The 25,550-nt window shown below is 37.9% G+C and overlaps 1 protein-coding gene across 6 annotated transcripts in view; it reads right to left on the bottom strand.

The window, feature by feature from the left end:
- Positions 1-25,550, bottom strand: part of NTRK2 (neurotrophic receptor tyrosine kinase 2) — a 206,149-nt gene that overhangs the window by 120,176 nt on the left and 60,423 nt on the right. For 3 of the 6 annotated variants that reach the window (XM_052701544.1, XM_052701546.1, XM_052701547.1), the window contains exon 12: positions 6,258-6,329. The exons of the other annotated variants lie outside the window; for them this stretch is intronic. In XM_052701544.1, the coding sequence (XP_052557504.1) occupies positions 6,258-6,329 (72 nt within the window). The remainder of the gene's footprint in view (positions 1-6,257; positions 6,330-25,550) is intronic. 6 annotated transcript variants of the gene reach the window in all.

Raw genomic sequence — 25,550 nt, forward strand, 5'->3', positions numbered from 1 at the left:
CCAAAGTCAGGTCCAGTCTGACCTTTCTAGCTGTCCCAAAAATTCACTATTGCATTCCATCTCACAGGAAGGAAAATGTTATGACGCGATCTTCTAAACATTTTCACAAAGAAAGAAATACAAAATTTTAGTTGTCTGAGATACTTGTTGTCTAAAAAAATATGAAGAAATACATTCTGATGAGATGGAGGTCTGCAGACAAGTTTCTTTGGTTGTTACAAACTTGATCTCAATTCTGCCATGGTAAACAGAAGTTTCCTGCAATGACAACTTAACTGCATTCAGAACTAAGTTTCATACAGTCATATCCCACTCTGCCAAATATATCTCTAAATATTTGTAGTTGTATGAATTCAGAGATTCTGTATGTAAACTCAGGTGTGGAAGGGGAAGTACAAGCTAAACAAGTGTTGTTCAACTGAAAGTTCCTAAATCTTAATAAGCCTTCTCTCTTCTCTGAGTACAAGTAGTTTATCCTAAGCAGAACATTACTTAGGGCTTCGGTCCAAACAGTATTTTAAAACAACTAATCAAATGTATACTTTTATTTCTCATAAGTTAGAGGCAATCAAGCATAAGAAGACATGTATCTGTGGTCTTTTTAAATGAACAGTGATTTATATGGAGAAAACTAAAACTGCTGAGTGGAGGGAAAAAAGTAAAGAGATGCAGTTGGATTACCTAAAAAGTTATTCTTATCAAATTTGTTGGTTTCTGATTTCAAGTAAAAAATTAAATGAAATAATTCATTCCTAGTTTCATTTTCTTCTTGGATTTGAGTCAATGTTTCAAAGACCAGTGCTGGCTAATGCAGTGGCAAAATGAGGACAAAATGTCGTCTCATTTTTACTGGAAAGAAAAGAAAGGCTCCTGGAGAAGTTTCTGCAGCATGTATATTGCACAAAGAAGAATAATGTCTTGTTTCATTAGAGCAATGCCTATACCGTAGCAGAAGATAAAAGATGTTTGAACTAATCCATGCTTTTCCTTCTATTTGCACTCAACAAGCTCAATAATGCCTTGTGTTTCAGCGCACAACTGTAACATAAATATTTAACATAATTTTTTCTTTATTTCTGAACAAGTATTTTACACTGTGAGATACAAGATAGCACTTTTCATTTACAATATTGAGAAATCTGATGATATAACTATTATTTTTCACACAGAGTGTAGTGTAGCACTGGAACAGGTTGCCCAAGGAGGTTGTGGATGCCCCATCCCTGGAGGCATTCAAGGCCAGGCTGGATGTGGCTCTCAGCAGCCACAGTGGTTGGTGATCCTGAACATAGCAGGGGGGTTGAAAGTAGATGATCATTGTGGTCCTTTTCAACCTAGGGCACTCTATGATTCTATGATTTTATGATTATTCTTTTCACTTACAGATAAAAGTATGGATAGAAAAAAATAAATTGAAATCTAAAAGCTAAACATACAAATTTGAATATACTCTAACTCATTAGAGGCCACGAATTCCCAGAAAAATGATCTCAATTTCACTTTAGTCTTTCTTTCCAGATCAAATCTTCCAGTGACTAATTTTACTTAATAATTAAAAAACTAGGACCAGAAGAGATTAAGCAGACTACCCTATAAACTTGTACATCAAGATTAAGAGTCTTGATTCTCATACTCACTCTGTTTACAAAAAAATAAGAACACAGCATGCTATGCAGCATCATATTAACTCAGTATAAATAGTAAAAACTATTTACAAAAACATAAGAGGCTTTGCTCTCCTTTGTATCTCTTCAAAACACTGCAGTGTTATAAAAAGATTTGCTTTCCACTATCAGTAGCTTTTCTCTAATATTTAAATTTATGCTCCACTGATAAGGATACATAGCTTGCCATTTTGTGAATGCTACCACCTGTGTGAGATTTCAAAATGGGCTTAATACAAGGGAAGCCATTAACATTTGTGTTTCAGGCAGCATTCAATCTACTTGATGGCTTGTTACATTGATCTACAAGTTCATAAAATGAATCAGGGTGTCAACATAATTATACATAAAATAGGTAAAAGGGTCTTCAGTTTTTACTTTACCTAGTAATAGGTAAAATAGGGTCTTTAGTAAAAGACCCTGTAAAGCTATTCTCAGTGTAAAATTAGATAGGACCAACAGATAATAAAACTTGTCCCAATCACGAAAAATATATGGGGATCACAGTCCCCGATACTGCCAATGAGGATCAGTTAATATTTTAATCTGTTTTTAACTTGTCTGAAGTTTTTATTTTGTTTCTTTAAACGATATATTGGAAGACATGCTTATTTTCCAAGCAGCCAGTATAAAATGAAACATTTGCACTTTTCAGAAGAAAACACTGCATCTTTCTCAAAGACAATCATTATCATCATGTCTTCCAGCAAAATATCCAATAGACGTTTCTTTTTGCAGAACGTTCCCGATGCTGTAGTTGCTTTGCTTGCTATTGATTAGTGACAGTCAAGGATATTAAAACCTGAGGCTCAAACACCAGTGCTTAGAGCTACTCAGTGCATTTATTTTATTCAGCTTCTAATTCAGGTGCAGATCAAAGTAAAAAGAAAGAGTATAAATAAGCAACTGTTCAAACTCAAAAACTGCAGAAACAGAAGCTTTCCATAAAACCACAGAAAATGCATGTTAATAGAAACCCACTTTGCAGGAAAGGGCGTAACAATTAACTATCTGCACATACATTTTAAAATATAGATGTCTGCAGATTGTTTTATACTTCATTTGCATGTATGCCTGAGAGATCAATCAATACATCAAGGACTCCTTTCTTAAAGCTTTCCGCAAGTACTTGAAAAGTCAAAGCTGTTAAGAAAAAAGGCTGTTTACCTTATGACATCTGTAGCATTTCTGTTTAATACGCTCATTGGTATGCACATAAAATGCAGAAATGCTGCCACACAGATGCACTTTTGACAAGTGTCAGTTTACAGGCACTAACAGGAGGATCAGAGCGCATGAAGGACACAGAACAATTACGTCTCACCCCTTTGAAAAACAGAATCACTTTCAACTCAGAAACCTTTCTGCCTAACTCTACTTGAATACTGAAGCCAACTCTACCAACATATTAGTTTGCATAATTCCAAGAATAAACAGATAGTCCACATTGTCAATACCTCTCCTTTTGACTCAAATTGGCAAGTCATGCTATATATATGGAAATAAAGGAAAAAATATTGCTCATTCTATTATAGTTAGAGTTATTGAACTATATTATACATATTCAGTTGCATTAGTTTGCTTACTTTTGCCTTACAATAAATAATTCCAATACCTTTGATTATTATAGGTCTCATAGTTGTTCATGAACAATTTTTCAGCTCCGGCTTCCTTCCTATGACATTTTATCTTAAGACCATGAAGTCTGAATTATTCTTAGAAGATGCATACGCTGATCACTGACCATATCAAGTAAAACAGTTCTCATTCTTTTACTCCATTAATTTCAATGATCTGCCCTTACAGTCACCGCCATTCAACTACCTCCACATGGCAACTAATAATTTTCTTTATAAAACCTGATCCGTGTCGAATAAATGCTGTTGAGAAGTAGCATGGCCAATGATGAGGATAATGGGCTGAGAGAAAACAACTAAGAAGCAAATTTCAGCTATCCCAGTCACAGTTTTGCTACATAAGCACTACTACAATATTTCTGTGCATCTTTTCCTCCTTCATTTTTGTAGACCTTCAGGCCGTATGACAAGAGATCACTGCATCACTGATACAGCTTTGATTCAAGTATTCCTCTCCTGTTAGATTAAGATACAGGTCCCCAGATACCCTCACAAATTCTAATGTCACAGGTTAAAGAACAGACAAATTTACAATTCCCTTTTACTGAACCTTATGCACACTGTGATCCTCCAAGCATCACTTGTGATTTGAGGGTAGAGAAAAAATACACACAGAATGATTACTCACGAACATCATGATCTGAATTTGTAGCCAAGGAAGGTCACCCCAATATTTGGCACACATTTCTCAGGTAGGCAGAAGTATGTAAACCAAGGTCTTGCCCCTTTCCTAAGGCTATAGGAACTTTTCTGTCTGTCCAGATGCTTTGCTAAGTCAGAATGACACTGAAGACACTGTCTATCTATGAATGTCTCTGTGATTCTACCGAAATACAGAGGATGAAGAATAACTGCTCAACTCAGAACTAAATAAAGCAGTCTGAATCTCCTGAAGCTCTTTGAGCCAAAAACAATATGCACTTTACATTTATCCTTGATTTGCTTTCTTCTGTTCTCCACTTTATGTGAGCACAAAATGGACCTTCCCTTCAAAGAAGCGCTTTTTACAGGATGCAGCAAGGAACAGAGGAGGAGAATGGTACTGCAGGTTTGTCTTGAGGAAAAAGGTACATTCCCACTCTTTGTATATAAGAATAATACCTTATATTGCACCTTTTTGACAGAACTAAATATGTACTACATTTAATAGGCTAATTGTATGTCCCCATCTGAAGACTCAGCCACTTTTGTACTGGCAAAAGTAAACACTTTTACTAAATGATATAATTACTAAATGTAATTATAAACTGAATGAACATGATATAAATTAGACGTGAGTATATAATGGATACTATTTAGTGGCTTATTGCCTTAACTGCTAGGAGAGGCTATTATCAAGTCAGTGAATAAGACTGTTCTCTTTTTTGAAGCTCTGTTCCTACAACAGGTACTGGTTTTCCTATCCACATCTGACACACAGTATGCCGTATACACTCCAGATCGTCTCTTGATCCTATTTGTCTGCTTCTTCAGATGCACAATAAACCTAACTTTCCAGTCTCTGTTAAGAGCCTTTCCCTCATACATCTGGATCAATATCCTGTCCTGCTATCCAACCAAAGAAATGTGCTCCCAAAGATATCTCTGTTACAAATTTTGCAGGGTAGAACTCAGTTGACTCCACTAAGACAGAGTAATCATGCTAAAGACTTGAAAAACAAAGAGGCTCGGGCTACATCTGTGTCAGTGAAAAAAGAAAGGCCAAAGCCCATGCTTCGGCAAGAGTATATCTTATTTTTTAGCTACAATTATTTCATCTATATTTAATTAGAGCATCCTTTTGACATAAGACAAATAACACTCTCCCACACAATGTTCCAGTATGGTTCCAAGGACAGCACTGGTCAAGAATTATTCACGATACAGAGCATGGATGAGGCCATTTTGTTTGAGGGATGAGGGAGAAAAGATTTTTAAATATATGGGCATGACTTATGGCTTTCCCTCAGGGCCAAAGAAAATATGCTTACTCCCTTTCTCTATGATGCCCTCCAACGCTGATATGCAGTGCTCCAGACGTGGTGAAATGATACAGTACATGCAAACCACACACTGTATTTTCTCCCCAGCAAGATTACTTAACAGATAATACAGAACTGAATTATTTCTGATTATCTGACATACAATGAGGTGGAGAGGATGAGTCAGTTAATATGAAATGCATGCTAGTACTGTAACTGCTTAAATAATTCTCAAAATAATTGTAACAATTTTGTTAATGTAGGACACAAAAGCCTGATATTTGGCCTGTTCTAATTATTTAGACTTAGTGCCATGAATCAATAGAGATGGAATAGAAAATAATTTTTCTACATTCTCTCTGAAAAATATATTAACAGGTACTTGAAAGCTCTTGTAATTTTATTCTTGTCTGGAATGGAAAAGAAGATGATAATTGAAAATATTAGCAAACTCAAAAACAAACAAAAAAAACAAAAAAACTCTACTCATCTAAAGACACTAGTCTAAACATGATTACTTGGGACTTTTCCACAGATATACTGCTGGGTTTGCTTACACCAAATTAATTCTTACCAAGTCCTGCTTCACAATATACCTCTAATGAATGAAACAAGACAGCAAGTTATATTCTCATGCTCTGGTATAGTCCATTTAGTCCAAAATATTTCAATGGAATAAAATCTTTTTCAAGGCCTGTTGAAAGTCATGACAATTAAAGAAATAGAACTTCCCAAATTGATATGTATATATACACATATAACAGTAATTATTCAAAATTTTCACTTATTAACATTTTTACATTAAAATTGTATGAATTGAATATATACATATAGGACATATGTATCCTGGAAAAAAAAAATCCTCTAAGCAACCACGGTATTTTATAATTACACCTGTTCTAAGAAAAAATTCTGTAAATTCAGCAGGTATATGTAGAAATAATATAGTCTTCATTCTTTATAAGTTAGGAGTCTGAATAGCTTTATCATCTCACCTTCAATGTCGCAGTCTTGCAATGAAAGCCATATTTGATCTACCAGACCAACTCCTTTTACTTCACCATGAACTGGAATGGAATGCATTACCATTAATGCAATTTTCAGGGCTCAGTTTGCAACTGCCAATTCTACTCTATTGATATTTACTTTTCTTCACCAATTGCATTATTTTCCATCCTGCTCTGCAGGAGAGAAAGTCCACTGTGACTTTTCCAGATTCTTCTCCATTCACATTTTTCAATTAATGATCTACACCATGAGGAAGAGCTGCCACTATTAACTTACATATTTTATTTACTTGATTCTACTAAACACAACTTGTACATCTATTTCAGAACTATAGAAAACTGCATGGCTTTAAAATATTCACAGAACTGAATGCTGTACTCTGGGTGGGGTCTCACAAGAGCAGAGTAGAGGAAAGGAATCCCTAGACCTAATGGTCATCCTTCTAACTTAATGTATTGGTAGCTCCTTCTGAAATCAAGGGCCAATCCTTAGTCATACCTCATGGAGCACATTTTTGTTTATAGTTTTCTGCTAGGATGTTTGCTTTTGTTGAGGATCATATATAGACCAAAATTCAGTTCATTAATAGCCATGTCAGTAATTTACTATATTAATGAATCCTTAGAAGACCTACTAGGAAAACAGCTTGTTAGGTACCTGGCATTGCTCTTCACTCCCAGTACTGAAATTAACCTCTAACCAACTTGCACTGCCTGAAGTTTCTCCCAGCTGCCATCTGTTGTGACAAAGGCCTAGCATTCTTTCACTGCTCCTGTAATGCAGGAGGCGATGTAACGTTCTGCTCCTCTTCCAATCTGTGGTAGCTCAGCAAGAATCATCACAATGAATACAAACAAAAACTCCCAAATTAAACCAAGTTTTTAGATATTGGTTCTAAGCGCTCTTTGAAACATGAAACTATGACTTCCATGTGCAAAGGCAATGATCTATGGCCAGTAGATTTAGAAATGTTATGAATTCAATGTAGGGACAAATGTATAAAAACAAAAAACAAATAAAAGCAATCACCAGCCACATGGCAATTTTAACAATCTGCATTTTGCTTGAAAATTTGGGTTGTTATACATTTTTATATATCTATATCTATCTATATCTATCTATCTATCTATCTATCTACACAAATATCTTTCAACATACTTCACAAGTCTCCAAACAGCTTTCTCCTTGGAAATTATTTTAATTTTAAAGTACTGGTCCTTCACAAAAAAAAAAAAAAAAAAAAGTAATATAAGTACATTTTCTACTACCAGCGTGTTATGAAATCAATAGAGTATATATAAAACTGATTTGAACCACATTAAATACTACAATACTACATCAGTAAAAAGGGTAAAGGGAACTGCAGGCATTCTTTGACGGGTTAGGGACTACAATCCTCTGTAAATCTGGATCAATTGTGTTCAACAAGCATCATTAATTGTGTTCTTTGTGTTCTACAATACATCTGACCTTCAGGAGGCTGATTATGAAAATATTATTATAACTCTCTCTTGACTGTAGACCTTTAACCTGTTTTCAAATTTTCCTAAAAACCAGGAGAATGAAGAGATAATGCCACAAATTTTATTTGCTATTTTTCAGCCAACATAAAAATTACACTGGACTTTTTTAATCTTTTTAGACTATTAGTGGTATGTTCAGCTCATTCTAATTAAGTGAACAGATCTTAAATATCACTTTGAAACTACAAAATTTATATTTTTAAAAGTAAATAAATAATATTTAGGAATTTGATGTATATGTGAAAATTCAAGCATATAGTGACAGGACTTCTCACCTCTTTAAAAAGTATCAGATCTGTATTTTATTCAGAAAGCAAGTGCTTGGCTGAGGGAATACTCTAATGAGATTCCAAACAAAAGTATAATTAAAATATTCTTCTGTATTTGTGGGTGACTGCTTAGGATTATGTGGGTGACATGCTATTTTACCATGATAGAAGTTTCCATCCTCATCAGAGGATCATTGTGGCCTTTCCTGCAATTAAAATACTGAATCTCGGACTTTTCTTAGGATTTAGAATATCACTATAGGAAGTGAAGTTAGTTATTGAGAATACAAAAAGTTTATTTAATCTACACTGAAAACATTTCCAAAATAATGAACTATTCCTTTTATAATAAAAGGAATTTTTAAAATAATGAACTATACTTTTTTAAAAAAATCCACCTTTTTTTGTGCTTTTCCAGAAAACAAGCTTCCAAAATACAATACGACAGATCATAACCCATACAATGAAAATGTCCTTCACACAAAGAGGAACTATTTTCTCAAATTCAACTCAATTTTACAAACCCTGCAGAATCAAATATCTGAAACTGAATACCATTCCTTCACAGCTGAACGTACTTTCCCGGCCATAACACAACATAGAATTACTGGGGATGGGATGGGAGGGAAAAAGCTCCTTTCATGACTGCCAAACAGGGTGATCTGAAGCTATTCATCAGCACAGCTCCCCTGTACTCGGATAGAAGCTGAACCTTCTCCTGTAATAACATAGCTTTATGTCCGAGTCTGATGATGCTAAGAGTTATTGATGACAACCTCGATTAAACTAGTAATTAAATCCTCCAGAACACTCATATGGTTGGGAAAGGGTTATAAGAAGGACAGAGACTGAGTAGCAGTTGTGACCTTGAAAGGAAAGTATTGATTGGATTTTGCCTTGTGAAAGGACGGAGGGAAAACTGAAACCAACCATCCTGAATCATTAATGAACTCCCACTGCATGCTCCCAATTCCAATTTTTCCATGTCCAAGTGGATCTTTCTTCATGGTTCCTCAAAAACAGCATTTACAAACTATTCATTAAAAGAAACTTCAGATTAATTTTAGACAACATGATCTACATTTAGGCAACAACTGAAAAGATGTCCCGTTTTCTAAATTCTAGACTATGCGAGATATATAACATGTTATATATATTTTCATATGCACACATATAGGTCTGTGTTTATATACATTATGTTTATTACTGTAAGCAAGCAGAAAATGCCATTGATTGTCCATGCCTCCACTTAGGCTTTCATAGTACCCACTGACGCAGAACAGGATTTTTCACTCCCTGGATCTTTCCTAGGGTTGAAAGGCATTTAAGCACACTGCCTGTGAAGAATAACCATCTATCTCTAAAAAGAAATGTGTTTTTTCTTCTTCACAGAAAGGGATGATGAAAAGTGGTAATTTACATGGCAGGAAAATACCAAGAAACTGCCTCTTTATGTTGTTTAAGCACTAAAGCTATTTAGAAGAGAAAAACTGGAAGAAGAAAGCCAACAATTAGATGAGATGTTGGAAGGTGTACGATAATTTTCTCCAAATTTATCTTACATTTCACTACATCTTCATTCTGACTGAGTTTTCCTCCTCAATGATTTTTTTCATTTTTCTTGTAAAGTTTCCATTCCTACAAGTTATTTCAAACAGCTTTCAAATGGATATATCTAGTTACTGTGCTATTTGCTACAACACAGAGAAAGCTTGCTCTTTCCATCTTGGCTCATCTAACAATCCTACTGCAAATCACTCTCCAAATATTATTATTAATTATTAGTTATTCTTCAGAGAAGTAATAGCTTTTGTTATTAAGATTACAGAACTGCTCTTCTGATTTCAAAAAGCTTTTATTTAATAAAGCAACCATGTTAGGAGGCCGGATAAACATCAAGCCGAGATTTTTTTAAAAATGTGATCAGTGCAAGAGAACATGAAGAAAACTATCAAGCAGCCAAATGACCACTGACTGTAGGCATACTCTTGTAAAGATGCTGGTCAACGGACATAGGTACACCAACAAGGTGCAAGAATGAAATGACTTTTTTTATTTACCATCCACTGCATGAAGGAACAAATGCAACAACTTGTTTTTTCACTGCCACATGGCAACACACTGGCAGAAGTCCATATATATGCACAGAAGAGTCAATATGCACAGTCTGTATATGCACAGAAGAGTGCTCAGTGATGCCAAAGACAGTAAGCTCATAGATGTAAGGAATGGGTTATTTTTAAAGAGTCTTCTAGTTTCCATTTCAGCAGCCTATTTAATTACCAGCACTTCCACTTTCTAAAGATCAGAAAAAAGATCTTCCTTAAAAACCACTGCTTCAGAAACTGATACTTCCATTACCCTCTTTTTCAAGGACAAAACAGTAGCACTGCTAACGTTAGAGAATAACTACTAGCAGTATTAAAGTTAAGTTAGGTGACGTGTATGCAAACAGGACAGCAAAACCCACTGCAGTAAGTAATACTGATATTAGTGTTGTAAAATAAAATGGTAACCATAATCTTACTATAAATATATAGGCCATTAAAAATTTTGAATTGCAAAATTGCAGTCAAAGGGAGATTATACCTTCTGCTCTACATTCTGAAACACAACAGTTGTGCTCACCATGGAAATTTACATTTCTTTATGCTAGTGAAAAAACTTCCAAAAAAGAGTTAAAGGATTATCAGTAAAGAGCTAGCAAGTCGGGGAATAAAAAGGACATTTAATTAAGTAGGAGCGAAAGATGAGCTGCGGATTACAGTGACAGGCTACAAAAGAAAGAAAGTGGGAAAACCTACATTATAACAAAACTAGAAACCAATAGTCTTACTAAAATAATTGCAGTTTGACCAATAGTCTTACTAAAATAATTGCAGTAAATTTGGCAAGAATTTGGCAGTTGGCAGACCAGAAGCAAAATTATCCTCTTTCATTCATGCCACAAGCACCCTACCTGTAAAGTCATTCACAGTGCTTATCCTGCACCAACCTGGAGTTCCTGTTTCCACCAGTGGTGTTTCCATGCTCAAAAAGCAATAGGATGTAGAAACCAGGCTAGAACAAACAAGTTTGCTCTCACTGTTGGCCAAGCTATGCAGCACCCGTCATCACAACACAGTCTGCTGTTCTGATTTAAGAAGGCTAATCAAGTACTTCTATGCATACAATTACTTTCACACTGTGGGTGGAAGAGGTCTTATTTTTCTGCTTCAGTCATAATTTTAGTTGCACACACTGAACATCACCATATTCCTTGAAATACTCCAAGGAAGCCTATCCACTGCCCACCTACTGCATTCTTCTTTGAAGTGTTCACATCCAATCTTGTGAGCAGCACAGGTTCACCTGGTATTATTGTTGGTTTACTAGTCCTCTGGCAATGATCATCCTGAGGACATTAATGTAATCCCGACTTTTGGCAGCCCTAACTAACTTCCTACTAGCCCTAACTAACATATCATTCACTTTCTGTGCTAGTTTTGCATGAACTGTGGTTTAGACCTGATTTTCCAATCCAATCTTCCACATACTGTACTTCTTGCAAAACGATTATTGAATTCCTTACAGTAACTCTCATAAAGAAGAAAATGAAATCATTTTCACAAACTAATGGTCAAGGTGATGTTAGTACAAGGAATCCCCAATGACATTTAGTTCTGCTGAAGACAGACTAAAATCTACACAGAGAACTACAAAACATTATTTTATAGAAAAGGAAAAACAAATCTGTTTAATTTGGCTGCAGGAATCACGCAAACCCATGCAAAATTAATTTCAACTCACTTCGCGTGTGTTTCCATCTTTAACATTTTAAACATGTTTTTCATGATTAGCAGCCTTTTTTAATTAAGTGAAAAAGCAGAAATGTGTCAGATGTATAACTGTATTTTAAGATGTGAATCATAGCCAATAAAGCCATGAAGTATTTCAAAAATTGACATACTTGCATGTGGATTTTTTTTATTTTTATTTTTTGTTTAAGTGACTAAACTATGAGTATACTGCGCACAAAAAATATCGAAACACCAAAAAGTTCTGATAAGGAAGCAGAAAACTACTTTCAGCCACATTTGGGGAGGTAATTATTTGCAGACTGCTGACAGCTTATACACCAAACCAAGAATGTCTGGCACATATAAACATGAATATGAACAAGGACACGAGCATGGTTGTTCATGAACACCTCTGTCTGTATGAAAAGGATTTGGTCTACTGCCTGTGTTCATAACTACCATTAAACACATTGAGTTTTCTCACTGGCATCAGCACAGTATCCTTTGCTATACCATTTATGTTTTGGCAGTGCTGACAGGTTTATCTATACCGCAGCTAAGGGTGCCCTCTAAAATTTCAGTTCCACTTCTCCATAAACATTGCGTAGATAAGGTTCACCCAGGAGAGTTGCCCTGATCTGCATCCTGTCCAAGGAAAGTTCAGGAGAGACCTTATTAGCTGAGGCTTCTTCCTGTTATCTCCTTTGTGAGTTCTGCTGCAGAAGCAATGTTCCAGCAAAACATTGGTATTTCATCCCTGGCTTAAAAAGCTATTTAAGAATCACTTCAATGTGCCTCCCTCATCCAGTGCCCAGTGTTACAGTGCCAAGGTTAATTGAGGAGCTAAAGTCCAAGATTAAGTTCCACCTATTCTCTGTGAGAATTTAGTTTCCCATGTCACTATAAAGATACTTTCCTAGATGTTCAGAGAAGCTGACACAACCAACCACAAGAACTCTGCCAGCTGCACTTCTCTTCCTAAAGAAATACCCACCCCCATCAACAAAAATGAGTTTGATTCCCATCTACACTCCATTACTGGCGGACTAGTATAAAGGGGTCATTGTGTAAAAAAAAGTCAAGCTCACTGACCCTTTTTTTAAATGAAGGATGCCATCAGCATACCAACATCTTTAGATCTCAAACATGCATTCTGTGCAGCCCGTTTCCACTTCACTACCGAACAAGGACAGGACTTCAGTTTTGAACATTAACAAGACAGCTCTTTGACTAGGTAGCTGTAATAAACACTGAATTCTGAACTCTCCACTGTAACTGAGGTTTTTCTTTTTTTTTTCCCCCTGAAAAGAAGACAAACCAGTGATCAAGTTGTTAAACTGAAATTCTGAACTGATTAAATGAAATATTTCCATAACATAGCTCACTGTCCTGAATACCTTTCCAGGACTGTAGCAGAGAAGAAAGGTTAACAGTACTAAGCTGCAATTGAATGAACTGGAAAAACACAGGATATCTAACTAGCTGACTTGGAAATATCTAGTTAAAGTTTAAGTATACTTGAAGGTTAGGACAGCTGGAAACCAAGAAAACTCCCTGAAGCTCTCTGCCTTGTAGTTAAAAGCCAAATAACAAGATTAAATGTAACTTGCAAAAAATAGGGGAGTTCAGTGGCAAAGTGTGTACTGTTTCAAGCCCAGCTGGGGTATGCAATAGAACACATAAACTTCATTTTTCTTGCTGTGGTCAGCGATAATAGTGCTCAGACTTATGCTTTGTGCAGTCAAAACACCTGTTTGAAGAAGCACAGCTTGTATTTAGCATAGTTAAATACACTTGGCATAGTTAAATAGAATGGTCTGTATTTATACAAGACAGAATTTTTGTCCTGGATTCTGGGAGCAAATCAAGATTTGCAAAACTTACCACCACTGCAGTATCTAAGTATTTAGATGCTAGGCAATGTCATTGTGATGAATAATGAAAGCACTATGGCATGAGCATTTTTCAAAGTACACAGATGGGTCATAGCCAGTTGCATAAATGACTGCAAATACGGTTGAAATTCCTCTCCCTTTGGTGCTAGAGAGTAAGGCTGTGAGACCCCAGAGCTGCCACAAAACACCAGCACATTCTGGATTGCTGCTAGATAAAAAAGGTACAGGAAGGTAGAATAAGACAGTCCTACTCTACTTTTCAGACTACCAGCTCCTCACAATACACATTCTGCATCGTTGGGCCTGAAATATGCTACTGGATGGATACTTTCAGCCTCTGCACGTCCACATGTACTGTGGCATGCATCATGTTTAACATGCATGTATAGGCTGCTTTCTCAAGGACTGAAACGAAAAACATTTCCTCTGCACTCATGCTAAATCATCTGGTGAATTACAGGGAGATTTTACACTAAATCAAGTATAAGCAATTCCAAGCCACAGCTTTGCTAAAATAAAGCAAGGTGTACTTATTTTACACTCTTCTTCACAAGAGCAACAGAACACCTAAGAAACAGAGAGAAGGAAAGTTTCTTTCCTTGCCAACCTGCCTGTGTATGATAGATGCAAGAATGCCAGAATAGCCACGTCAACGCAACCAAATAAACCACTCTTTCCCTGCCTCTGGCAGGAGCCAGAAATGTCTGCCTAAGGAATCACAGAAGCACAATGCAAGTGCACAGTCACATTTATCCAGAATACCTTTGCAGCCCAAAGCTGTCATGTGCCAGAGGTAATGTCTTTGTGCTTAACAGCTGTATCACTCAGAGCCTCTGTGCCATTTGCCTGGGATTTACCGTATCACTAGCAGGTTTCATGAATTTTTCTGATGGCAGGAGTTTGCCTGAAGTGTGCAGGCAGACTCCAGAGCAAGAGCAGCTGCAAAGCACAAGATTCAGACATCAAGAGTAGGAGTTATGTTACTTGCCTAGCCAGGAAGCTAGCACTCAGAAGCACAGAAAGAGAGAAATGTAGTACAGAATATCTACTGGCCTGCAAGATGACTGAGGGCTCTGAAAGCTCACAGGAATACTCTAAGAGAATGACACTGATCAGAAATCTTTACTGCATACTCACAAACACAAAAGTTGGCTGCCTGTTTCAATTTGACTCTTGAGTAGCCGCAGTGTGAGAGACGTTCTACAAAAGAGCTTATCAGAGCCAGCTGACGACAGGCTGTTTTTAGTCATGGGAAAAGGACAAATAACAGTGCAGAGAATGCAGGGGGTTCATTACTGAGGTCCTTTTCAAATAAATTTAAGGAAATTAAGAAATTTAGGTTCAGGTATCAAATTTGAAACAAGTATTTCTGTGAGGAGCATTCCTGCTGCTGCCTATTGATGAAAATCACAGCAATATAACATCTTGAAACTTGCACAAATATACAGAAACTAAACCACAAAATGTTTTTGGAAGACTTTGGGCATCATTGGTTTCAATTGTGTTCACCAGCTCATTTTTCTGGGTGCTCCCAGGTGAAATGAAAGGCTCTTGTATCTCATTGATTTTGAAAGAGTGTTTCTCTGCTTTCAATGTTTTCCATTTCTTCTGTCCAGAACCAAAGTTAAAACTTCGACTTGAAAGTGTTGTGCAGCCTCCATGATGAGACTGGAGACAACTTTAATGGTATGAGGTTTCCTCACAAGGCTGATGTTGGAGTAACTCTTCTGGTGGCAGAAGCCTCCCTGCACTACAGATGCTAGGACCCATCCTTCCTGTTACTCCATGAGGTTGATGTGATTAAAAAACAAAATGAATCTGACGGAAAAATCTCAGTTCTGACTTCTCAGGAACAGCTAACATTCAGAGAAGAAAAGAAAAGGAGGGGCTGGCAGCAGCAGGGGGACCAAAGTCACACTATCTGGCCAAACTGTCAGGAGTAAGTGAAATGTTCTGTAACTTGTCATGAGCATCAGAAGAACTTTGTAAAAATAATTTCTTAAATGTCTGCATTATTCCATTCAGAATTCAGCTGAGTGTGTTCAGGGTGTTCAGCTATATTGGGAAGCTGAGTAACTGTGGCATTAACCTTTAAAACTAAGAATAAAACACATCTAGAATCTGGGACTAGTAATAGTTCCTGAACTGCTATTTTTGTCCATTTCACTTCAGGATAAAGGACACTATTCCAGCAACTCTCTACCCCTCTTCTCTTCCCTTCTTCCCCCCACAATTCTTTAGAAAGCTCCAAAAATCAAACATAACAAAACAAAATGGTAAGATTCCCATCTCCTCCTTAAAAAAAAAAAAAATATCTCAGAGATATAAAGCTGATCTTATTTTGTTAGATCTGATTTCTCATTTCCACACAGGTAGTGTCAGTTTTTCCTGGTTTCTGTCACCAGCTACATGAATAGTCTTAAAAGGACAGTACAGGACAGAGAACAAAAAGAAGAGCAAATGAGTAGTATTAGAGGCACTAAGGTTATTTAATAATCACACTCCAGTAGTGGACAACACTGAGAAGGAGGAACCTCAGCCCCTGTTGACCTGCAAAAGCAGTCTCCACCTCCAATCCCCACCCTCCAGCTTTATTACCAATAACAGATAAAAAGCTTTAACAGCTATAGACACTTGTGACATTCATGACCAAGATCCACAAGAAGAAACTGTACTGCCAGTCCATAGTGGATACCATACATAGAAAGAACAAGTGCTTGCAGTGGATGAATCCCTGTTAAAAAGCAATGAGGCTCCCCTCTGCCAGCCTGACAGAGAGTCTCAAGAGAGTCTCTCCCAGGTGCCAAGACCCAGGACATTGCCAAGATGTTGCCAGAGCTTGTCAAAAGAACAGTCTACTATCCACTGTTGGCCTTTCTTGTGGACATGAATGACAATGCATGTCCAAACATGGGAAGAATCAAGGAAGACTATAAAGCCCTGGGAGCCCAAGAGAATAGTACAGATGCACAAGCTACCTTCTCTTCAATTTTACATTCTGAAGAAAAGAGGATAGCCAAGAAGTGATATCTAATGCATATTAACTCCTGGCTATGTGGCTGGTGCTGATACAAAGATTTTAGTTTTTATGACAGTAAGAATTTTTATGAAGATTACAACCTCTTGGTGAGGGATGGGTTCCACTGTCTAGAAGAGGCAAGATAATTTTTGGCAGCAGGCTGGCCAACCTACCACAGAAGGCTTTAAACACAATGATTAATGAGCAGGGTCCAAAATGCAATTGTACCTATTGCATCTGAGTAAAGAATAAGCCAGGACAACCAGAACAGTGAAAAATATTATTCAGCTGCCTCTCATGAAATAAGTCAGAAGGCCAGCTACCCTAAGGGTGTATAAGCTAAGGAGGTCCTCTTGCATCCCTCTAGGGAAATCTGCATCCTCTGCTCACTTTTCTTCTCTGAAGTACCTGTACACACACAGCACAGGAAACAAACAGGAAGAACTAATGATTTGTGACTGCAATGCCATAATGAATGTCTATGTACCTTTTTAGGAAAGACAGGCCAGAAAGTCGAGGCAGTGGAGTTGCTTTATGGGTGTGAACAGAGGGGCAGACTAGTATGAGTGACATCACTGCGGATGCTTACTACGGACCACCTCATCAGGAAAAGAAAGTTGATGAGGCATTCTATAGACTGCTGAAAGTAGCTTCACAGTCACAGACACTGGTTCTCATGGAGGATTTCAATCACTCTAATATTTGCTGCAGGAATGGAAGATAATTTAATGATGTAGGTGGTGGAGAAGCCAATGAGAAGAGGGCCTAGATCTTACAAACTATGAGGACAGGTTGGGAATGTGACGGTTGGGAGCAGCCTTGGATGCAGTGACAGTGAGACAGTGGAGTTCAGGATCTTGTGTGAAAGAAACAAGGCAATAAGCAGGATTGCAGCCCTGGACGTCATGAGAGCCAACTTTGACTTCATTGAGGACCCATTTCGACAAATACCACGTGTTAGAAGATCAGAAGATAAGGGAGCCGAAGACAGTTGGTCAGCATTCAAGTACTAATTCCTCTGAATTCAAGATCAGTGCAGCACTAAGAGTAAGAAATTAGGCAAAGGTGGCAGGAGACCAGCATGGATTAGCAAGGATTTTATAGAAAAACTCAAATAGAAGTAGAAAGTTTCGGGAAGGTGAGAAAAGGGTCTATCCACTTGGAAAGAATACAGGAACATTGTTAGAGCATGCAGGAATGCAATAAGGAAGGCTAAGACCCACTTAGAATTACATCTGGTGAGGGAAGTCAAGGACAACAAGAAAGGCTTCTTTAGGTGAATCAACAAGAAAGGATGACTAGGGAAAATATGCATCCACTGCTGAATAAGAAAGCTGTTTTGGTAGTGGAGGACACTGAGGACAAAGAGTTACTGAATGCCTTTTTTGCTTCAGTCTTTACTGCTAACATGGTCCCTAAGGAAATAAGAGTCTGGGGAAAGGAAGACTTTCCCTTGGTAGAGGAGTATCTGGCCACAGGTTGTCTAGGCAAACTTGATGCACATGGTCTCCAATGGGATGCACCCACAAATGTTGAGGGAGCTAGCAGAAGTGACTGCCAAGCCATTCTCAATCATCTCTGAAAGAACATGGGGAATGAGAGAGGTTCTTCAGGACTGAAGGAAAGCCAATGTCACTGTGGTCTTCAGGAAGGACAAAAAGCAAGACCTGAGAAACTACAACTCAGTCAGCCTCACCTCTGTCCCTGGGATGGTGATGGAACAACTTATTCTGGATGTCATCTCCCAGAAAGTAAAAGAAAAGTTATTGGGATTAGTCAACATGGATTTGCCAACAGGAAATCATGCTTAACCAATCAGCCAGCCTTCTACAATGCCACAAGTGGCTGGATAGATGAGGGCAGGGCAATGGATGTTATGTACCTTGACTCCAACAAAGACTTTGATGCTGTCTTCCATAACATCATTGTAGGTAAGCTTAGGAAGTGTGGAATATATGAGTGGAAAGCAAGGTGGACAGAGAACTGCCTTACTGGTAGAGCTCAGAGGATTGCGATCAGCAGCATAGAGTCTAGTAGGAGGCTGTATACAGCAGTGTTCCTGGCTGCAGTCTTGTTCAATATCTTCATCAGTGTGTTGGATAAAGGTATAGAACACACCCTCAGCAAGTTTGCTGATGATGCGAAGCTGGGAGGAGTGGCTGACACACAAGAAGGTGAGACCTGGAAAGACTGGAGGACTGGGCATAGAGGAATCTTAGGAGGTTCAACAAGAGCAAGTGCTACCAGGGAAGGGAATAACCATATGCACCAATACAGGTTAAGGGCAGACTTGCTGGAAAGGAACTCTGCAAAGAAGGTCCTGAGCATCCTGGTGGACAACAGGTTGGCAGCAGTGTCCCCTTGTGGCCAAGAAGGCCAGTGGTATCCTGAGGTGCATTAGAAAGAGCATGGCCAGCAGGGCAAGGGAGGTGATCGCCCTCCTCTGCTCTGCCACGGTGAGGCCACATCTGGAGTACTGTGTCATACTGTGGGCTGCCCAGTTCAAGAAAGTCAGAGAACTGCTGGAGAGTCCAGTGGAGGACCACAAAGAAGATGAGGAGGATGGTGCATTTCCCTTATCAAGAATGGTTGAGAAAGCTGGGACTGTTCAGTCTCGAGAAGACTGAAGGGGGAACCTTACCAGTGTTTATAGGGTGGGTTTCAAGAGGATAGGGCTAGACTGCTGGATGTGCCCAGTGACAGGACAAGTGGCAATGGACACAAAATGGAATGCAGGACATTCTTCATGAACATAAGAAAAAACTTCTTTACTGTCAGGGTGACAGAGCACTGAAACAGGCTTCTCAGAGAGGCTGTGGAGACTCCTCAAAGTATACAGAACTTGCCTGGATATTTTCTTGTGCAAATTACTGCAGGGAACCTGCTTTATCAAGGGGTTGGACTAGTTGATCTCCAGGGGTTCCTTCTAATCGCGATTCTATGAGACACTCCTGTTTAAAAAGGCAATTCTGACTTTTATTTATGGCTTTGGGAGCAGCCTAGAAATCTACACAAAAACAGGCAATACCATTTCTACTCATTTATGGAGAGAAAAGGCATTATGTATTTTTCTGATCCTTAGAGTGGAACATCATCCATGCTGATGACTGAATATAGCCACAGTCTCAGAAATAAATAAATGTAAAAGGTTAAAACAGTGCCTGAAGCAGGGAGGCATACTTACGTCACACAAGTGAGGAAGCACAAGGGAGGTACCATATCTTCTGTAAGAGAACTGCCAACAACTATGAGTCAGTTGGAGAATGTGTGTTCAGCTACCCATAAAGAAAATACCTTGGAGAATTCACAGGTTGCAGTGCTAAGGCTGTGTCAAGAACTAATACACAAAGCTGCTCCAAGCCTGTAGATATCCTTGGAAATGACAAACATGTATGGGTTTATGTTGGTGGGTAGGCATATGTGCATTGAAAAAGAGATATGAAAAGAACCCATTCATTCAAATAAAACAATCTCATTTGAACTTCTGCCCAGAACTGAAACAAAAATAGTGTTCTTTTTGCTAGATATTGAATTAGCTTGGTTACCTTTCGTCTGTATTTTTCTCTTGGATTTTATACTACTCAGTCTCTTCCTAAGCAGCAACAGCATTGCTACAATGTTTTTACAGCATTTTGTGTTCACTCTGAAAATGAACTGTTATGAATCTTGCAAAAAGAAAAATCTATTTTTTATGCTTTTTCCAAATATTTATTTTTGAAGAGTATAGTGCTATGAGAATATACAAATAAGCCCAAAGCACTATCAGATGCATTAAGGAAAGCTACTGATAAAAAGTTACTCTTGTGTTTTCTTGCTAGATCAGACCAGAAAGAACAAGTAGTTTGCCCAGCCTGGGGAAAATTCAAATAATTATAAGAAAACTTGAAAAATTGTATGCATTTTCTGAGCAGCTTTTGCTGCTGTGGCTCTTCTAGACACACATTTACCTGGGAGATACTTAAATGAGACTGATTTTTTCCTAACTTCATCCATGCTAATTTAAAGGACATAGCTCCACTGAGGAATCAGAACAATAGCAGCTGTAGAGAGAGCCAAAGCACAGTGTGCTGTGCAAAACAGTCTCTGAGCTCATGGTGAATCTTTCCCTGTGGTGTGAAACACAATACCAAAAGCTTTTACAGGAATGAAACAAAAAAGGCACACCAACTGCACTCAGCATCTGCTAACAGAATTCGTAAGTAGCTAGTACAGACAGGCATTTAAAAACACATCATTATGAACCAGGTAATTAGAACATTATCTACTATTCAGAACATGTGCAGGGATTCCCAACTTCAGGAAAAAAGAAAAAAAAAGAGTTCTATTAAGATAGAGTCTGAAACAAAAATTAATGAGTTTGACCATAGCAGGAATCTTACATCAACGTTTGGAAGCTGAGGAAGGCAAACGTGGAAACTCACAAACTCACATAAAATCTCCCAGGTATTGTAAAAGCAGTGGAGCAAAGTCCTAGGCAACATATACTTGTAATCCCCAGTGGTGTTACTCAGCTGAAATTCACATACCTGAATCACATAATTCTCATGAAAAAGATGTCATTTTACTGTAAGTAATATACATTCTACTTTAAACACAAGGGAAAAAAGTATACTGTAAGGGTAATTGAACACTGGTACAGTTTGCCCAGGGATGCTGTGAAGTCTCCATACTTTCAGATCTCCAATCCTGGCTGTACACAGCTCAGAGCACTCTGCCATCACTCACTCTGCTTTGAGATAAAGGTGTTGGACCAGGCACTACTCAGAGTGACTGTCAATGCCAGCTGTGCTGAGTGTCAACATGAAGCAGACCAGACTGCGGGAGCGACAGAACAATTGCTCAAACAGTATCTGCCAGAAGCTCCTTCCAAACTAACCAGTTTGCTAGCAGGAGACTGAGATACAAAGGATATAATTTCTACCTAAATAGAACGAGTACCTCCTATTTACCTATTATTCACGTTCCCACCTGTGTTGTTTTACAAATGTTGTTTTTTAGCACCTAATTTCCTAGCATCATCTAGCCTCAGCATTTGTCCCTGGTTTTGTAGTAGATGATACTTAAAGCATTGGAGAACTGGGGCCACTTCAAAAATAAATAAATAAATAAATAAAAATAAAAATAGAAATAAAAATAAAAATTAAAAAAGCTGACTCTGCTATTTTTTGCTCCTTCTCTTTCTTCATCTTCCTTCACTTATCTTTTGTACTTGCTCTCACTCTACTTACAGATAAACAATTATTATTACCCACATTCTCTCCTTCTTCCCATTGCAGTCACCTCCATATTTTTAACATGCAGCCTCCTTTCTTTCTAAAACTCATTAAGGGCTAGACCACTATTTGTTCTCACAAATAGCGCGTTCTTAAAACAGTATGATCTGTGTATGGACAAAAGTTCATAAAAAAGCATGTAAGTGTTCAGGCATTGCACTTAAGAAACTGGAAGAGAAACTCTAGGCTCTGTAAAGTAATGCAGCATGGACATAGGCTGAATGTAGGTCAGCTCTCTGCAGTTTACACCCTTAGGTCTGACTCTTCCGTTTCGCTACTACCTTGATTAAGCCTTGTTTTAGGGCTTATTACTGTAAGCCTCAACTGATATCAAAGTAGAGCTCTAGAAACTGGACTGGATTGTTCTCTTTCCATCTGTTTTCTAACCTGTCTCTTCTACATAAATACAATTGGGCAAATGAGGATTCAAGACTTGAAAGTGTTATTGAGACATTCTGTCAGAAGTGGTTATCACAAGTGCAGAATGAAAATATTACTCAGTAAGGATGCTACATACCACCGTTCTGAGCTTTTTACCTAAATTACAATATTGTAAGACAGTTGAGAAATCTGCTACATCTGAAGATGAGTTTCACTCTGCCTTCTCCTACACTGTCTTTCATACCAATGCTCAAAATATAGCGGAAGTTTACAAGCCAAAGCAATACAATAAATGGTACACAGAAGAAGAAAAGGAAATCTGTCATTATGAATGTGCTTGTATTGGGATAACTAGTATCTTTTAAGAAAGAAGTTTTCAAGGAACTTTGTGGGCTAGAACAAAAGATACTGAAATCACTTGAGAGATGAAGCTATCCTGAAGTAGGGTAAAAATCAGTTTTGACCTTGTTAGGCAAAATCTATGTGTTTCTTCCCAACTTTTAATCAGCTTAGTGAAAATGCATAGCATTCCGACTGATACTCCAAGCGACACACAAAAGTCATAACAAGCAGCTAGCTTGTTATGGTCTTGAAGGAAAGGTACTATTTCGGGGTTGTTTGTCCCTAAAGGAATACTGCTTTATTCTCTGAATTAACCGACTTGATGTCTGGTCAAAGAAAGCCAAATTTCTGTACCCTGAGCTGTACAGGCTATAAAGATCACAACAGGGGCAAATCATTCACGGACAGCAGTTCCATTTAGGACATGGTAGGCAGTTCAGAAAGAGATCAAGGAAGAAGAAACGTCATTCAAAGTGTGACCTTCAAGCTCACAGACATGAGAACACAGCTAGCACAGGCTAAGTGTGATGGGAATTTCAGACTCTGTTTGTTCCCTTCCTTTGCACTACTTCACAAGTCTCAAAACACAGACAGAAGCTTCATACAAACATTCAAAAAACCCTCTAGCCCCAGTGGGATTAAGTACACATATGTTTCCCTCTACTTCTGTCAGATTCTATTTGTTACTTTCTTATGAGAAAAGGGGCAGCTTTAGTGAGAGGTGGGTTTTTCCTCCTTTCTGTCTTTGGTAAAATGTTCAGAAACTGTCTATCATAACAATAAAACAGTTGCAGTAACACTCTGGTCTGCAGCCATCCACTTCCAGTGCATCTAGCAAGTAAAAGAAGTGCTATGTATATTGTCCTCTTGCTGGAATACAGGCATCCCATGCTACAATTTACTATGGTTCAAATTAGTAAAAATGTTTTCATCCTTTTAATTATGCTGTTTCAAACTTTATCCACTGACCTATCTTACATCAGTTTCCTCCATGCTTACATCCGTGCCATATTAACATTTGCAAAACATGAAGTTGGTTATTTTGCAACTAGCTGTTTATTTACAGCCATTTTTTCAACAGGAGGAGTAGAATAAAACAGGACTAGAATAATTCTTCCATTAATTCTCCCAGGGAGATCACAAGCCTTCTCCTGTCCTCTTTACTTTAGTTCCCTTTCGTTATTTTTCAGTTTCATAAGCTGGTTAGATGGAGTCAGACATACACAAAAAATGAGATAGAGACATCCTGGCAGACTGCAGAGAATTCCCACTGTAAGAACTTTCACATCCTCCAGCAGGCAAGCAAGCCAAGGTGTTTTATAAGAGTAACCCACAAATCCTAATGAATACATTTAAGAAATTAACTGAACCATTCACCATTCATACTGCAGCATCTTGCAAAAGCCTAAAAGCCTCACCTCCAGACCGAAGCAACCAAAAGCTCCACACAAAGCTGTTCTCAACAGACTCCATATAAAAAGGTGCTTAAAATGTACACACACAGAGAAAAAAAGAGATATCTAGGTTTCACCAGCTACCCTGATGAATTTTTCAGTGATATCTGGAAGTCTAGCACACCATTCACAGACCAGTGCATTTTTTCATACTAATCATATTTTAAATCTGCTCTTGCATAGACTGCAGATGAACCCTAAATTAATACAGCTCCTGAAATCAATCATCAGAAACTGGTTCTAGAAGACAAGTGAAAAGAAGCAACAGAAATATAAGAAAAACTTCCCTATATGGTGCAACTCAACTCCAGCTAGAATCCAGAACAAAATACTCTGGTTTTATTAGTGGTGGTGAACAAGTGAACTGATTTGCTTTTTGTCTTTTTCTGCTACTACAGTTTGGAAAGGTAACTGAGTGAAATGAACATATTTCAAGCTGCCCTCTCATCTGAGATAGACAACATGAAGAGAAAAGCAAAAGAGAAGTTATTTTTACCTCTTCTTACAGCTCTTCTGTACATCTTGCTAAGAGGTTATTAGAATAGCCAATGGACTGGAAGCCTGCAGAGGCATGAGGCTCCTTATCACACAAACTAGATTCTTTTCTGCTCTTCCTGTAATTACAGGAAGAAGGCAAGGGGAGGCACGTTGGCTGTATGGCACTCTGTGGTTGCTCAGCACAGAGCTTCCAGGTACAGCCAGCTCTTATGCACTGTAGTTCAGACAACAACTTCTCATGCCACATCTCCTTCTGAAGAGATTAGATACTGTCAGTCCCACACTCCAATCATTTTCAAGCTCTGTAAGCACAGAATTATTCAGCAAGGACACAGTGCAAGTATGGGACAGATGATGCCCGTGAAAAAAAAAATAGGATAAACAAGCACTAAAATGTATGATGTATAAAACAAAGTATTCAATATGATGCAAATGCCTTCCATGAACCCAAACGGGATGAAAATTTTATCCCATATATAAAGTTTTCATTCTGCAGGATATAAAGGAGTGGTGCCTATTCGCATACTTTTGTCCAATCTTAATAGAACACTTTTTCCCTCTTTCACGTATAAGGCTAAATCAAAAATACTACTGAATGCCAGTCTGATCGATCCAGCTACTGGGTGATTAGTTTTTCAGTTTTGGGGTTTTTTTCCTAAATTACTTCCTAAGGAAGAGTGGAGAGATTTTTAATGATAAAGTGTCTGAGGTGACAGTATTGCATGTCCATGAAGCAACAGAAGAATGAAGAACTGCCTTTTATGAATGCAAAACATGCATTAAAATTTTGGAGAATATTTGATGAGGTTTAAAAAAAAAATTAAATAACTATTTTCCAAGGCAATCT

This window comes from Tympanuchus pallidicinctus, unplaced genomic scaffold (genome assembly GCF_026119805.1).
Source record: "Tympanuchus pallidicinctus isolate F22 unplaced genomic scaffold, pur_lepc_1.0 scaffold4, whole genome shotgun sequence".
Classification (NCBI taxonomy): Eukaryota; Metazoa; Chordata; class Aves; order Galliformes; family Phasianidae; genus Tympanuchus; species Tympanuchus pallidicinctus.